Raw genomic sequence first — 17,885 nt, 5'->3', positions numbered from 1 at the left:
ATGAGGACTTTTCAGCGGGAACACGCTGTCAGGAGTCAGGACTCACAGCTGACCTTGGGACCAGCTAACTGCCCTGCAGCTGAGCACTCTGATTGACCACCACCCGATTGGCTGAGAGGAACCACCAGATCTGTTCTGAAGCCCAGCAGCAGCACTAGACTAAGGCCTGGTCGACACTAGGGTGGGGGGTCGAACTAAGGTACGCAAGTTCAGCTACGCGAATAGCGTAGCTGAAGTCGAACTACCTTAGTTCGAAGTACTCACCCATCCAGATGCCGCGGGATCGAAGTCCGCGGCTTCCCCGTCGACTCCGCCACCGCCGTTCGCGGTGGTGGAGTTCCGGAGTCGACGGGAGCGTGTTCGGAGTTCGAACTATCGTGTCTAGATTAGACGCGATAGTTCGAACTCCGAGAAGTCGAACGCTACGTGTTGACCCGGCAGGTAAGTATAGACCTGCCCTAATAGTTACTCAATGCTTATGCCTGCAGCAGTGTTTGTTCCTGAGCTAGCCTTCCTATGCTGTTCGGTTCCTAACTTTGGCTCCGACTCGAGCTTTGACCAATGGTGTTGTTTCTGCTCTCTGACCACCACTGCTCTAACCCTTCAGCTTGACCACTCACACCTTGTTTCATGACATCTGCAGTCTGCTGTGTTTTAAATCTATGACTCCTCAACAGGAGGACTGCAGCTGATCTCAATTGTTCGGGACAGCCAATAGAAAGAAAGGCAGTTGCACAAGGCCCAGTCCTGCAAGGTGCTGAATACTTCTTGTGGGGTGCTGATCACTGAAATCAGTGGAGTTGAGGGAGTTTAACACCTTGTATCATTAAGTCCTTAGCCAGCATACAGACTTTATCTTAAAAACAGCATCCTAAATTGCTCTGAGAGCAAACAGGAATTCAGCAAAGCAGGTAGAATGTGGGTGTAACATGCGCAGGACCCGTATCAGTGAGAAAAAGTCTGCTACCTTCTATGCTAGCTGAAGGAACTTCCGTGATCTTCAAGGTAACCCCCTCTGAACAGTGTTGCAGAAATCCCACCTGATGTGTATTTATGCCAAATTATTTGCCTACTTGGAGTGTTTCTAAACCCATACACAAGTGCCTTTTGGAATGAATGTTTAATGATCAAAGGAGAACAAGCTGCCTATCTACAATGAAGGTTATGAGGCTGACTTCAGCTTTATTGAATTTATAATTTTTTCAAACTGACATGGCAAATGCACAAACAAACCAACCCAAATAATTCCTATACTTTTTTGTCTTGTAGTTTTTGTGGTTCTCTGGCAAATTAGTACTATTATTATTATATTCAATCCTAATTACTGAAATACCAATGGTCTGATTTTCAGAGGTACCCAGCCAGGGCCGGCTCCAGACCCCAGCGCACCAAGCACGCGCTTGGGGCGGCGTGCGGCGGGAGGGCGGCAGGCGGCTCCGGTGGATCTCCCGCAGACATGCCTGCGGACGGTCCGCTGGTCCCGCGGCTTCGGTGGTTCATCCGCAGGCGTGCCTGCGGGAGGTCCACCGGAGCCGCGGGACCAGCGGACCCTTCGCAGGCACATCTGCAGGAGGTCCATTGGAGCCGCGGGACCGGCAACCGCCAGAGCGCCCCCCGCGGCGTGCCGCCCTGCTTCGGGTGGCGCAATTCCTAGAGCCGCTCCTGTACCCAGCACTCACAACTTCCAACAAAGAAAGTGTCTTGGTACTTCTGAAAATCAGACTATATAAAAGTATCCATAGTTATGTATACCCCAGTTCAGCAAGATATTTAAACGTGGGTCTAACCTTAAGCATGCTCATTGACTTCAATAGGCTGTTTATGTGCTTCAAAGGGTTATGCACATGCTTAAGTACCTTGAAGAACGGGGGCCTTAGCTGTAGTTTTCAGCACTTATTTCTGAAATTCAATGTTTAACATATGCAAATTTTCAGGATGTTTGGTTTAGCAGTTAAGAAAAAATATTTCCAAAATATCTTTGGCCATATTATTCTCTTTTTTTTTTGATTTGGAGAGGACACTCTTTGCAGTGTGAGGACATGAACACAAACAGCCAGACTGTAAGCAGCAACTCGAGAACCCTTGAGGAAGTTCTGATGTTTATCAAGCTTCCTGCTGCATCATTGCCTGGATTTCTCTGTTAAGTCTGGAGCACCAGGAATTCTAAAACCACTGCACACTCTCCCCGGATAACAGTAAAACTATAAGCAACAAAACTGCACTAGTCTTTCTCTGGACTGAGCATTTAACTGCTCACAAACAAATTCATGTGCTTAAGTGCTTTGCTGGATTGGGGCCAGAGAGATCATCTTCCTGCAGGATCAAACACTATATGTAGTCTTATGCAATGCACCAAAAATTAAAGGGTAATAAGGAGAGAGTTGAATAGATTTAATTTCTCTTATGTAACCAGCGGTCATGTAGATCTGTCATTACTATTCATACCTGACATCTGTCTGGGGCAGTTGTTGACTGAAATGCACAGCTTGATAAGGAACTCTGCTCATTTCAAGAGCAAAGATTGCCTTGTCTGGCTCTTTCTCTTCAGACTGAAATATTAGACTCTGTGGTAGTTCTTCTATTTTGAATCGTGGATATTGGGGATTGACTGATAGTAAGAATAATATTATGAAGAATTACCTAAGCGTTATTGCTCTCAGAAAAAGTGTTTTGTTTTTCTGTTTTATTGATCTATTTCCTGTTTTCATATGAGCTCTTCAGCATGTCTAGAAAGACTCTGTTTCATAGTTTGGGTTGACCTGGTTGGATATTTTGTTTTGATTAGGCCTTTTTTGTTTGTACTTTATTTATTTAACATATTCTTGTTGCACGAACATTACAAGAACCGCTCTTTTCATCATGTTATCAGACATTTTATTGATCACAAGGTGAAACTAGAGCTGTTTGAAAACTGCCAATTGCTTTTTTGTGTAGGAAATCTTGAAAAAATATTGTTTGTTTTTTCCTGAGAGAAATCTCTGTTTAAATGACATAAATATTTTGGTTTAAAAAATCCTGAAAATTAAAAATATGTTCGGACTTCAATGAAAAAACAGAAAATTCTGACTAAATTTAAAAGTTTTCATGAAAGAGCCATCATTTTTGGTTGACAGGACTTTTATTTAAAAAAACAAACAAACAAACAAAAATGCTTTCCACCATTTCTAGGTGAAACTCACCCTTGTGCAGCTTTCAGTTTAGGATTGAAGTGGACTGTAAGTGGTGCATAGGGCCTTGTTTCACCCATGGCAACATACCAAAGGGACAAAGAAGGTGGTCAGTCATTAGTTCTGTCTTTCACAGTTCCCATACCATATCTACATCTGTTATACAGTATACTATAACCAACCATATTGGCTTATATTTGTATATCGAGGGTAGTCAATAGGCAGACCATGGGCCAAATCTGGACCACCAGATGCTTTTGAATGGACCCCATCTTTTTATTAATTAAGTAGTATTATTATTTATTATATCTATTGTTATTGTTGCCAGATTTCTTATTTGGAGTCTGGACCTTGACCAAGAAATTTGGACCTTGACAAAAAATAATTGATTATTCTTGGTATAGACTGTCTGATCCTAAATACACCACATTTATAAAGAGTGAAGTTAGGAAAAAGAATTTCTCCTCCAGAGAGACAGAATGATAATAAAAATGGCCACATTGTGGAAAGGGTTAAATAAGACCATTTCCTAACTCATGCCCGGAAGTAGGGCTAACAGATGTACCAGCATGATCTACGGATGGAAGTGAAGTTAACCTAACTGCCTCGTTTAACTTGTCCATTTATGGCCTACTATTCTTTCCCTTTCGCTCTTCCCCTGGCTTTCATTATGTAACAAGACACACTTAAAAATCTTGGATCTGACAGAAAAACAATGTTTGGCAAACTCTTTAAAAAGATGGGTATTTTGTCATTTTAAAATCCATGAAAGAATAACTTTTAAAAACAAATAAATCAGTTGTTTCACATCTGACATGGCTGGGGTCTGCTATCTGAAAAATAGTTTAGAAGAAGGCTTTCTTGTGTTTTTTGCCTTCAGCAAAGACTTATAACCCAGTTAAAACAATTCTGAACAGGCAGATCAGGATTGCTTTTGAAGTTCAATCTGAGTTAGAAAGTTATTGATGTTAACTTTCCCAATCTCTTTATGAGGAAATATAAAACATAAATTTAATAAAAGCTCATTAGTGCTGCTGCTGGCAGAGAGCATGACTGAAGAGAAGTGCTCCCCCTCCTCTCTCTCTCTCTTTCTCCCCCCGCCCCACTTGGTTTATGAAGAAGTGGCAGGGGGAGGCTATGGAGAAATTTACTGGAGCATAAAGATAGACTCTGGAGTCTCCCTGAGAAACAGCTGCAGTATGGATGGCTGAATTGCTGACGATGTTTTCATCTGATAAGTTTCTGAGGCAGCACTCATGATAGTGCATTTATTTTGCTGCAACAAGTAACTGTTCTTGTTTGCTTTCTCAGAGTTATATTTTTTCAAAACAAAAGCCTAGAAGCTTTGAGAGTAAAATAGTTTTCAGGTTTATTCATGTCCTATGGTGGGTGGGAGGCAGGTGGGGAATGCTACTGTTTCTATTTTATATCCTTTAGATTTTCTATAATATCCATTTGTGATTGTAAACATATTTTAACTACTCAGATCAGTTTGCAAGGAGCAATATAAATAATACATTTGAGATATTCAGTTAATCAAGGATGTAATGGCATTGTTCTCTTCTTATCTCAACTGCTTGCCCTGAGTGATATTGCTCCAGTTGAAATCAGCTTAGGTTCTCGGGCCCAGATCCACAAATGTACTTAGGCATCTAAGTACACCACTTGGCTTCTGTCTAATCCTGTGGGTCCCTAAACTCACTGAGCACCTACATTTACATTCTAAAAGTTCCTAGGTGTCTAAATTTCTGCCTCTAGGCATGCACAGTGGACATGTGCCTTCTAGGAGCCTGGCCATCTATCTCTCGCATATGCCCTTGTACAATCCACAAATAGGAGAGATGCACCTTCCCCTGCCTATCTTGCCTGCAGGGCCTCATCCAGTCGGTATGCAAAAAGGCTGCCTACTGGCTTGTGTCCCATTGAAAATCTGGACAAAGGAGGAAGCGATGGTGCCCACCTTATAACTTGTAGCCCAATGATTAAAGAACTCACCTGGGATGGGGATGACCTGAACTCAGTTCTTCCCTTTGCCTAGTGTGGGGGTGGGGGCTGTGAGCAGGGGCTGTCCCATCTCTCAGAAGAGCGTTGTAGCCACTGAGCTATGGGATATTCTGATATGGAGCTCTGTTCTGATGGGAGGGCCAAAGGAAAGTTTGGGCAAACTGAGATATGCGCTGGGATGCAGGGAAGAATTTTATTTTCGCATGCTTTGGGGAATTACTTCATTTTTCTTTTATTGGAGTTATTTTTTATATTTAGCTACATAATGATTGATTCAAAGGCACCTACAGTCTCGGGTGCTTTTTTTTTTTTTTAAATAGATGGAGATAAAAGTAAATATTAAAAAATTCTGTTAATCAGGATAAATGGGCCCTTTGCATGCAGGCACCAATGTAAAAGTGTCTGAGTGCCTAAGCAAATACAAGTTTGGCCTTGCAAATAGTGGATTTTGCAAATGGGTGTGCTTGTAATTTTGGAGGCACCTTTCAAAATCTTCACTAAACTCAAATCAAATCTCTTTTGAAATCATAAAATGCTCAGCTAAGTGTACTTTCATTTCATCTTTCTGTATAGAACTGGAAGTGCCAGAAGTCTTACAAGAAAGCCTGCACTCATGACGCTTCCAGCCAAATTTCACAAATTCAGGAGCTTTGGATAACCTGTATACTGTTTATCTCTTCCAGTTTCTATTGATATATAACCAACTTCTATCTAATACTCCTGATATCTTTGTCACAAATTAAAAAAACTTGCCTAAGGTCACAGCATCTGTGGCAGAGGCCAAAATATAACTCAGATCTCCAGTTTCCCAGGTCTGCGCTTTAACCACTAGATCAGTGGTGGGCAACCTGCAGGCCATGGGCAATCCGCTGGTGGGCTGCGAGACAGTTTGTTTACATCGACCTTCCACAGACATGGCCGCTGGCAGCTCCCAGTGACCATGGTTCGCGGGAGCTGTGGGAAGGGGTCTAGTGCAGGTGTCTATCACTGCACTAGATCATACATACCCCTTAAATTAAAAGAAAAATGTTTCTTCATAATTTTTATGTCAGAAATTGCCAATGGTGCATATGGCATTCATATATCGAATAGAATAAACTGTGTTACAAAGGAATCTCAAGTCTATTCTTTTTAAGGACATAGAGTAACTTAATATTAAATTACATGAAGTGTCCTGGAATCTTATAGCAAACCTCTTTAACATGCATATTCATATACCTTAAACATGAAGACATGTTCACAGAAACCTTGTTTAGTTAAGTTACTTTTTATTGTCTTCAGTAGATAATGTGTGAGTCAAATGGCTTTGAATCCAGGGAAGGCATTACTTTGACTAGGGCTTTATTGAAATTAAATTTAGAGTTTGAATCAATGCCCAGGAACGTCGTCAGATATAACAGATTCAATTTGTTAGTCTCTTCACTTTAAATGTGTTTTTAAAAACAAAGAAGATAATTCTTCCAAGCCTTCAGATTTTCTAATGCTTTGCTTAGGCTGATTAACTGTTATACTTTGGATTATTGTACATTAAAACTACCCTGTTGTGTCTGTCATATGATTACACATGAATATGATGCATAATCTGGATATAATTTGTAGATCTTTATCTATGTGCTTTGTTACTATCATAGCTGTCTTATATATAACATTTTGGAGGGGTGATGGTAAAGGCAGGGGTTCTGGAACAATTTTTATGGTGGGGGAGTGTTGAGAGCCATTGAGCCAAACTTTAAACCCTGTATATGATAGAAAGCACTTCAAGCCCTGGGGTGCGACAGTATACCCAGCACCCTTAGTTCCAGCACCTATGGGTAAAGGGCAGGGCAGGGAGCATAGTTGCTATTGCACTTCAATAAATACTGTGATTCTTCAAAAAGCCAAAGACAGCACAAGATTCTCTAAATACGGAAGCATGAAGATATTGTTCCCCATTGCAAAATAGACAAAAGTTCATCTAGTTCAGTCTCCTGTAGTTGCCTGTATCAGATATACCTGGCCGGTTCTGTTTTGCTATAACAAGGGATTTAAGCTCTAAAGCATGAGACTTACTAGTTCTTTTTACTTTTGCCCTATCTAATGTAATAGCAGATGCCATTATTATTTATAATATATTTTAAAGCTCTTACTAAGCTAATTATCTCACTTCTATATTGCAGCAATGTGTTCCTCAGTTAATGAGTTATATAAACCCTGATGCTGAACTGGAGATTACATGAAGCTTCATTGATTTCAAGGACCAGGTAATTTTTTAAGAACCGTAAGTAGGTGACATTTGTAAATATGAAGTTCCAACACATCATGGATTTTTTTGCTTGCTTTAGAGAGCATGAAGGAAATAATAATGGGCCAGATCCTTTAGTGTGGTGCAGCAGCTTTGCAGCAGTGTTAGAGGCATACAGGCTGCCACACCCCTCCCTGCTGGTGCAGAGGGTGTGGACAGAGGAGAGGAATCAGGATTTTTTGCACTGTATTTATCCTTTTGTTCTCAGCATACGGACATTAGCTCACAAGGGGCCAATGGCGTAAAAGGCCTCAAATCAGAAACTGCAAAGGCCACTTTTATCTCACCGGTGCATCTTTCTCCCCCTGCTCTCAAGTGCTCAACCCCCATGATCTGACCCATTGTCTCTTGATCATCTGTGCTACTTATTGGTGCTAAAAAAGATATTAAGAAAAAGGTTCCTGCTGAGATTAATCTTTTCTCATCTCTGAAGTGACTCATAAAGACTGCTTTGCTTTCTTATTATTTAGAAAAATGAAAGTTATGTTGCTCTTGTTTCTGAAGCAGATATAATATGCGTCCTTTCTGTCATGTTCCACATGTTCTTCTGTTTCTCAGTCTTGTGACCTTGTGTAGCACTAGCCACTGCACTGGGAAAAACTGTTTTTCTCCATGTGTTTTGTTTGATTTTGTTTTTCTTCAATCTTGGATTCTGTTTTCTGGGCTCTGGCAAAAGCCACTTGCCAACTCCCAGAAAAGCAAGTCAGGCACTAAATCCTTTCTACAACATAAAGCATCTTTCTGCATTTTTACACTAATTGAGTGAAGCCTAAAATGCAATAGAAGTTTTAAAGTACAGTACCAGCCATTTATTCCTATTCCTATCCCCTCTACTCCTCTTTGAGCATCCCTCCAGGAGAAAGAGAACACACGTTACCTTTGCTAATTTCAAGAACTTTCTTTTGCAGTCATCCCATCTTGCTTTAAAAGCTCCATCCCTCTTTAAAGCACTCTGATGGCAGTATGAAAGAAAAGCTGCAGATGATAGGGAAGTAGGCTGTATTCACAAAGATGCTATTACAAGTTATCAACACCTTGGGCGAAACTCATCTTGTATAGTGTGCCTGCATGAGGTTTCTGCACTACCGAACTACTTAAAATAGAAGTGAAGTGCTGCAAAGGCCTTCTGCTAGCCACGTGCACAGGGATGATTGTCTCCTTTTTTATTTCTTTTCTGCTGCATCCCAAGTTTTGCTTCAAATATTGGCCTGGGTTGCACAGCGGAGTAAGGTGAAGCAGAGTCTGCAGGGTATTGTCTTCTCCACTGGACGGGCAGGTGGAAGAGGGAAGGATGAAACTCCCCCCCTCCCCCTTCAATATGCTGGCCATTATAACCACATGGCCACACTAATGGAAGGATGCAGCACCAAGTATAGACTTGGCTCAGGTACTTCCTTCCTGGAGTAGCTGGGAGACTGGGAAGCAGCTTGTGACTTTCTGAGTCGGTCTCTCTCCTGTGCTGCTTCAGGGACGATGCAGTAAGGTGCTAACACTTATGCTGGAGAGACTGTAAAGTAATGATATAGCTGGAGAAAGAAGAAGTTTGCAGTTGCCAATGGCAACCTTTTAGATTTCTCAAATATAAAAAAATCACCAAATTCGCCAGTTTTGTTTCACACACTGTTCTTTAATTACTTTCACTGAGACACTGATATCTTCATTAGGTGCTGTTTAAATATTTTCTTGAATATGTTTAGCATTTTTCAAATAATAAATGCATTTTCCTCTATTATCATAGAATCATAGAATCCAAGATCAGAAGGGACCAATATGATCATCTAGTCTGACCTCCTGCAAGATGCAGGCCACATAAGCCGATCCCCCCACTCCTTTAGCAAGCGACCCCTGCCCCATGCTTCGGAGGAAGGCGAAAAACCTTAAGCAAAAACTTCTTTTGATAACTCCTGTTTTGTTTGAATAAAACTAGAAAAGTATATTGTTCTCTGAATTTTTCCGCAGCATATGTCAGGAATTCAGAAAAATGTGATTCTTTATGCTCCATAATGACCCAGTAGAAGTTCAGCTACAATACTGCACCATGAAGTTGAAATCATAATTGATTTTTGTACTGCTAATTTCATAGCCTTCTATATGCCTTTGAAATAAGAATATTGGAGGACTGGGAATTGGATTTGACAATACAGTTTGACTCATACAATTTAGTTTCCCTAAAGGTTTGTTGGAATGCAAAGTGAACTTGTGTGCAAAGATGTGTGGTGTATTATATAGAAACCTGAAAGACTGAATTCTAAGAACATGTTGAGCAGTGGGTATCAATTTGCCTAGCTAAAAAATGAATAGGCAAGTGTTATCACTATAGACAAAGTTTACATACTCATTAAAAATGTTACACATCAGAATGGTTTACATATGGTGGACTATTCCATAAATGGCTTTATTTAGTGAGCAAAAGGGAATCTCAACTACACTATCTTAGTAGTTGTAGTAATTCTTTGTCAGATGTCTTTACTAAAATAGTAGGAACCATGATCATTGAAAGCATAGATGACTTGGGAACCATAGAAAATCTTGTAGCCCAGTTAATAAATGTATCACAACGACTGACAACAGTTGGAAAGGGCCCGTCGCTGTTTGTTGATATCTTGTAGTTAATATTTATAAAAAGTGAGGGTAAAGGAGACGTATTTCCTTGGGGTGATCTCCTAACCACTCTGAAGTCAATAAGAGTTTTGCCAGTGACTTCACTGGGGCCAGGAATAATTGTTATGTGTTTGGTTTTTTTTTTTTTTAAACAAACTGTTTGCTTTCTGTGCAGTTTATAGATGTTAATCTGTATGTGAGAAAAAAGTTAACATGTTGGATAATATATGTAGAAAAAGTAATTGTGACCATTTTCCCATGAACTAGGTCTTTTGTAGTCACCATGGATCTGATTGTTTTTGTTCCTATGCTGATTAAAATAGTCTATACACTTTTTGTAAATTATGAATGGCAATGACAACAGTTTGGGAATCTCTGTACAAATTATGTATTCTGTGTGAGATTATGAATTCTGTATCTTTACCAAGATGCAAACACCATTTGAATGTGCAGCCTTTTGCCTTCTCTGTGGTCTATTTACTTCCATGTTGTCCTGAAATCCCAAAGGCGGGTGGCAAAAGAATAACAAAAGAGGGCTGTTTGACATATGCTTAACCACTGAAATGTAACACTCTAAACTGGCTCCCAACTAGCAAAATTGATTGAGCAGAGGAGAGGTCACCTTGACAACAAAATTACCTGGCAGGGGTTTCTGATCATGTGGGGAGGCTGGAAGGACAATACCTGACAAAGGGAACTAAAGTTATAAATAGGGAGGAATTGACCTATCTGGGATCTTTGACCATTTGGTCTCCAGCTGTCGAGGAGAGAGAAGCAATTCAGTACGTCCAGGCTGCGTGAGGCAGGAAGCTCTGCTTGCCTTCCTTATCCCGGAGGATCCCCAAAAGAGGGTGATCTAGAAAGGGGCACTGCTTTTAGGATGGATGTTGTTTTCTATTTGATCTGTACTTTCTTGTGCTTTATATGATTAAGTAAAAGAGCACTGATTCTTCTGATTCTGTGCAAAGTATCTCTGTATGTTAAATGGTTCACAATCTGCTGTTTGCCTCTGGAGAGAGTTAAACAGTGAACCGGAAGCATCACACCTTTGGGAGGGAGTTCTGGGAAAGGGTATGTGTAAGTGTGGGGAAATCTAAAGTGCTGAGCCTAGAAGGCGTAGGTATCTGGACAGCGAGTTCCAGTTCTCAGAAGGCCGTGTTAGACCCTGGGTCCACACTCAGAGTGTGTGCCCACAGACAGACCTGTCACTGGGTAGCTGGTCTCCGTGAGTAGACTGGGCTCAGCTCCCCTCTATCACAGCAGGTGAGCTGAATCCAGCCAATTAAAAGGGGCTGGGCTACACCTGCACCTATTCAGGGCTCTAGAGTTCAGGCAAAGAGGAGAGTGGTTGGGCCAGGCTGTACCTGGGAAAGAAGCTCTTGTGGAGAGGAGCTAACGCTCTAAGGACTCACCGCAAGAAAGTGGCCAGGTGCTCAGGGAGGCAACTCAGGGGCTATTGCTCTAGGAAAGGAGCCAAGTGACTAGAACTGGGAAGCTGCCATTAGCAGACTCCCAGGAGGGGTGTTCCTGAAACCTGCAATCAAAGAGTGAGTTAAGACTGTTTTCTGTTTGTTTACTCTCTCGTATTAAGAGAAAAAAGCAGCTTGAAGGAGACGTGGTATGGCAGCACATACTTGGCTAACAGTTGTGGGATGCGGGGGAGGAGACCTGCATGGTCACAGACCCTAAAACTTGGGCAGTGGCTGGGCTCTGTTCAGGCTCCAGAAGGCTTAAAACATCTGGGGACCCAGGTGTTGAATTGCACCCACAGTAGTACTGTGGGTGGCCACTGGGGGGTGCACAACTGGATCTATGATAGTAATATCATATGGAATGGTGCCCAGTGCATACAGGTTCTTGTACCATACATTTTGTGATTAATTTCTTATGATAAATAGACCTTCTTTGTTAGCCTGCTCTTAATTTGGGCTTTTTGATTTGGACTTGAAGGCTAAGGTTTTATATTTAGGCTTCTAAATCCATGCTTAGGCACTCGAATAAGTGCCTTGATTTTCATTTAATTTCTTCTGATCACTCAGCACCTTCTACTGAAGTTAATGAGAATTGTGGCTGCTTGGCACTTTTGAAAAGCAGGCAATTTATTTAGATAATTCAGAGCTCAATTTCTAGATTTTTCAGAGTTGTTCAGATAAGTATCTAAACTTCTGGAAGCTTATTTGGACTGAACATTTGGAGGTTTTTGGATCACCAATAAGCAATGGAATAACTAGATATAATCAAGGCCTAATGAACAGGTGTTTTGTTCTTTTATAAATCAGTAAGATCAAATAAATACACTGGTACAAATCCTCCAGTGCAGTTTAACCACTTGGTGACTCTTCACTTTGTGTCCTAAACCCACATAACCAGCAATGAGAGGACTACCCCAATGATTCCTTAGTGGCATAGGCTCAGCATAGCAATTCATAAGTCACTCTCCTCATGGCTGCTGGTGTAAGAAGCATCATACATACTAAAAAGAAAAATACCTTTTCCTGAAGAACTATCATGAGCAAAGGTGTAGGGCTTAAATGTCTTGATTTTGGAGACTGCTCTGGTTCTATATGAACTGACTGTGGCATGTCTGTCTATATGCTACGAGCCAGTAATGATAGTGAGGTCCTCCCTGGACAAAGGTGACCAAACTCTTCAACAGGGGAGCAAACACACTCTTTCCTTATCTTAAAGATGCTTTCCCCAACCTACGGCATTTAACTAAATTTGGCTTCAGCCAGCTTGCTCCCAACCAAGTCCCTATCTTGGCTAGCAGCTTGCTGCACAATCTGGATTTGATAAAGGAGTGTGTGCTCTCTCATTTCACTGTCTACCCCAACACCTTCATATATACTTTCAACAGTAGAGTGTACAGAATATATCCTTGTGGATCTTCACATGAGGGAAATCCCACAAGGAAGAAACTATCCTCTGTGTTCCCAATCCTATTTCTTTGACCTCAACGGGAACAGGATAACACCCTTGAAAAGAATAGAACCACCCGAGTAACATTGTCTATTCTAGGCAGGATCCAGAGACACAGATTGACCAAATCTTTTGGTTAATTGTGTCAAAGTCTGCTGACAGATCCAATTGAATCAACATGGACATGTAACTTTTTTGTCGTCTTGTGTGTGTGTATGCAACCTATTTCTAATTTATTAAATTAACTTAGCTAATTTATAAGTATTTTAAATAATTTGGGCCATATTAATAACATATAATTTAGGTTTAGATAAGCAGAAAAATTTTAAACTGGATAAAATAGATCTCCCCCGCCCCCGAATAGTTGATGGATGCTCTTTTAATTTGAGGGCAAAAGTTAGTCTTGAGTAGAAACTTGATTAATGCTCATACGGACTGAACTGAGTCATAGTGGAAAATTTAGTAGCTCAAAATAAAGCCTAAGCAAATTTAAATAACGAATCTAACTTTTGCACCATCTCAAAAGCTTCAATAGAACTGCATACCAGTTTAATCATGTTTGTTGGACTCTATGGTAAACGTTGATCTAGTAAAAATATGACTTTTATGAAATGTCACATTTTCCTCCAGGCATCTTTCTATCACAGTGTAGTAAATAATTTTCTGTCAGTGTTATTAAGCACAGTTCCCTAAAGGACAGGTAACATGACAATTTGAGGTACTGACAACTGTCTGCCATTATTAATAATAAAGATGTTGAAATTATTTTGCTACATAAATTGGCAATAATTTGGTTGGCTCAAAAATATGCCTCTAAAATCTTGTTGATATGGTCAAAGGAGCATGTCAATGTTTTCAGTATATGCCAACTTGATTCCTTTATCTGAAAGAAAACCAAATAACTAAAAATGAGATCCATGTACAGTTTCACTTTTTCTCATTTAGTAATTAGATATCTACTGTAGTAGTTGAACCATTTCAGCATCAAACATTATACTGAAATTGGTTTAGCTGTATGAAAAAACGATGGTAGTTCTGAACATGAGGCAAGTCACCGGTTACTCACCACCTAGTTACTTCTTGCAATATAGTTCAGAATATTAATTTGACATGCAGCTAGCTTGTCCACCTTTTAGACAATCAAGAGTAGACATTTGTTAGCACTTATACAAGTAGTTTCCTTGAATATTATTATATGCTCACCACTATGAGTAAGAGTTGCCCAATTGAACCCAACAGATGTGATAATTTTGGTAACCATAATTAGCTTTTTGAAATAAATTCCTTTTGTGTGAATTTAGTGTTTTGTAAAAGGTGGTGAATTCACCTCCCTGGAGAAAGAAGTTCTCTCCCTGCAGAAGAGTTACAGCGTAAAAAGCAGCATTGTAAGCTTTCCTGTTTTGTCACAGAAATGTGCCTAAATTCTGTTCTGGAAAGACCATCTCTAAATCTACATTCCAGCTAATGCCAATGGCGATGATGTGTGTGTTTTTTTTTTTTGCGACGTTTAGGTTTGTCCACTGGGAACTCAAATGAGACAACCAAGCTAGTTTCACAGTCAACTTATTTTTTCTGAATTTAGAAAATCATTTTTGGTCTTATTGAAAGATTGGAAAACACGCCTTATTGTAAGAAACTCAAGGAGCTCCTATCTCTTTAGCTTATCAAACAGTGATTTGATCACAGTCTAGAAGTACCTACATGGGGAACAGAAATTGGATAATAGAGGACAAAGGTTTTAACAACATCTAATGTCTGGAAGCTGGGACTAGACAAATTCAGATTAGAAACAAGGTACAAACTTTTAGGTGAGGGTCATTAATCTTTGGTATAGTTTACCAAGTGATGTGGTGGATTCTCCATCACTGTGAACTTTTAAATTGAGCTGAATATTTTTCTAAAATTATACGCTGTAGTTCAACCAAAGGTATTGGATTTGAAGCAGGAATTTAATTGAAGGGAATCCTGTCCCATGTTATGGAAAAGGTCAGACTAGGTGATCACAATGGTCCCATCTTGCTTTAAAATCTATTGATTATTGTACTTTACAAACACTCTGTGGAGACTTTGGAACTGAAAGTCATTCAGTTATTTGAGTGCTGGGTTACTGGCATGTTAGAGAAATATTCCAAACTCCTTCCCTCCTCATAAAAATAATTACATAGACTTTACAAAGAAAAGTGAAAAATTGGCCTTACCAACCTGGGGCTTGCTCCTGTGAGGTACTGAGCAGCCTCATATTTGTTATGCATTGTCCTACATTGCTCTGTTACTTTTGCTTCTCTGTCTGATCCTCCTGCCATCCTCTTCTTCATGAGACACATTTGACCAACCCAAACTAAAGCTAATTAAGACGGCTATTTTCTAATCTGAGGTGACTGAGCACATCTTCACTTTTTTTCTCAACATCATTTGTATTTTGCAACCAAGAATTCATTCCTGATGTCACCAGAGATCATACGAACTGACATAGCTCCTCTCTGAATTCATCGCCAGCTATTCCTTAGTCATTAAAGGCAGGTTTTCATCCACATAATTTTGACAACTGTAGCCTGAGATCACATTGATGGAGATTAATACGGGCAGAAATTATTTACCAAGAAATGGATACCCGATTGTAGTGTCTAATAACCACACCTATAGAATACAAAAATAGATAGGCCAAGAATGGTACCCTACTGATGTAGGAAGAATAAGCTTTGTCTACGGTAGGCTCTCTTTCTTAAAATGTCATTCCCAGTGCAGCTTCACTAAATGTAATAATGGTGGGTGTGCTAGTGATTACTGACCTCAGTCACTATAACCATTGTGTCATTTAACCCTGTCAAAGCAGAGCAAGATAACACAAGAGTTAAAATGCTGGCAGATGCCAGTGCATGGTTTCCCTAGCACTCCCATCATTGCTTTTATCTGTGGAACAGCATCCAATGATAGAAACTTTCCAAGAAGACAGTTAAATGTAGAAGAGAAGCCCAAAAGTGCTTAAGGAAGGGAACAAGCTCAGGGTGCTGGGAAAAGAGAATGGAAGTCTATATTTCTCCTTATCCTGTATATCCTCAGTCCTTCTGGCATTTTCCTTTTACTCATTGAACCCGTCCCCCCCAAGATCTGACTTCATTGCTGAGGCACTGCTTTACCAATAACATGCATTATTTTCTGTCTGTTTTTCTGCCTGTAAATGGGAATAGTTATAATTACCACCACAGAAAGTCAGTCTGCAATGTACACGTATACAATGCATTTCTTGAATAATTAATATACTACTAATTAGTTCACATGACAATTAAATTAAGTTTCCAAAAATCTCTTATTCCAAGTGATTTTTGAATATTTTAAACTAAAATTTGTTTTCCTTAGGTTTACCTTTTTAACCAAATTCACCCATTTCCTTTTAGGAAGTCTGTTAGTACCCTTGTATTCAAATCATAAACTGTCATAAAGAATCTTTGACCTGGGTTACATTTTATCAGTTTGTCTCTAAAACTTGCCTAAGTTTCACCCTTACACTTCAGGTGAGTTTACAGCATGGTTCAATGATATTAAACATCTAATCAGGACAGCTGAATTTTGCTCTCTTGTCCTTAATCTTTGTGCACTATAGCCTGTTGGACTCATTTTTCAATGTGTTGCCAGTTTTAAGTATCAGTTTTAATACTCTAGTCATCTTAAAAGATGTTTAAAAACCAGATGCCAAAGTCCTCATGAGAGGAATTAAGATTATAATACAAAATGTATTATGGGAAGGGTCTCTTAAACCTCAGGCTACACAGCAAGTCCCTACATTTCCATGATACATAGACTGATTTTGAGTTAGATTATGTTTTGCATACTCAAGTCACATAGATCAGTATTCCATAAAATCCCCCTTATCCCTTTACCATGACTTTTGGAGAACATTAATATAGCACAGTTAAGAAATGAAAAGTCAGCAGATGCAAAAGTTAAAGTTACACATTCAGGATTTATGGCCATTATCCCTGCCTCCTTGTATGTACATAATGTATGCATTTTATTCTGCATTATATGATTGTACTTCTCAATACAATAAAATAGTGTATATATTTTTTCCTATCACCTAAGAGGCACACTTGTATTATCTTCTGTTCTGCACTGTGTATGGTGAGCAATGTTCCCAGAAGGCATTTTTATCAAACATAGAGAATAAATCAAACATATTTTATAGATGAATTATAACCGGAAGGGGTAATAGTAAAAATGTGCTGGTATACACAGGCCACCTAAATTCACTGCAGTATTTATCTAAGTAGGATATAATGTTCTTATAGTGGTACCTGTCACCACAGTGTCTTGGGTGCTGCCAAGATAGAAGACACTATTATATCACAGAAAGCCAGTTGCCTTTCTTCCTCCTCCTCTTCATTTTTTTCCCTCCTCCTCTTTGATTTCCTGAGTTGTCTGTGGAACATAAGTCCAGGAAGTGACTTTGTTCCAAAGGCTGAGAGATTTGCATCCATTCTTATCTCATCCTGTGAAGGCTGAGTTTCAAACCCTTGGCGCTGTTGCCAAAAATGACCTGTCTCCCCCACACAAGTCTTGCCTTTGAAGCTGACCGCATCATAGTTCTTGAGGAAGTAGCTTTCGGGGGGAGATGGTGGTTGTGGAAAGAGGTTCTCTGATATCTTGGGCTGATTCCATGGAAGGCCTTGAAGGTTAACAGTGAGCCTTTGAATTATTTGATCTATGGAGAACCAGTGTAGGGAGCAGAGCACAGGGGTAATGTACAGGGCTCAATTGGCTTGTATGTACATCTCCAGTCTGGGAAATTATTTCCTGATATCCCTGTGATGTCAAAACATATATTCTGGAAAAGCAGATAGCCTTCAGGAGGCTATTGGCTCCAGAAGAGGGAGGATGTTTTGAAGAAAGCAGCAGCTGCTGCTCACTCCACCCAC

At 40.0% G+C, this 17,885-nt stretch overlaps 1 protein-coding gene across 1 annotated transcript in view; it reads left to right on the top strand.

The window, feature by feature from the left end:
- The window catches only part of LOC123378729 (calcium/calmodulin-dependent 3',5'-cyclic nucleotide phosphodiesterase 1A-like), a 359,073-nt gene that overhangs the window by 156,003 nt on the left and 185,185 nt on the right, over window positions 1–17,885 (top strand). The window contains exon 2 of the mRNA XM_045032841.1: window positions 7,328–7,411. Coding sequence (XP_044888776.1) covers window positions 7,365–7,411 — 47 coding nt within the window. The 5' untranslated portion in view covers window positions 7,328–7,364. The remainder of the gene's footprint in view (window positions 1–7,327; window positions 7,412–17,885) is intronic.

This window comes from Mauremys mutica, chromosome 10, assembly GCF_020497125.1.
Source record: "Mauremys mutica isolate MM-2020 ecotype Southern chromosome 10, ASM2049712v1, whole genome shotgun sequence".
Classification (NCBI taxonomy): Eukaryota; Metazoa; Chordata; order Testudines; family Geoemydidae; genus Mauremys; species Mauremys mutica.
This window is presented reverse-complemented; position numbering and strand designations above follow the sequence as displayed.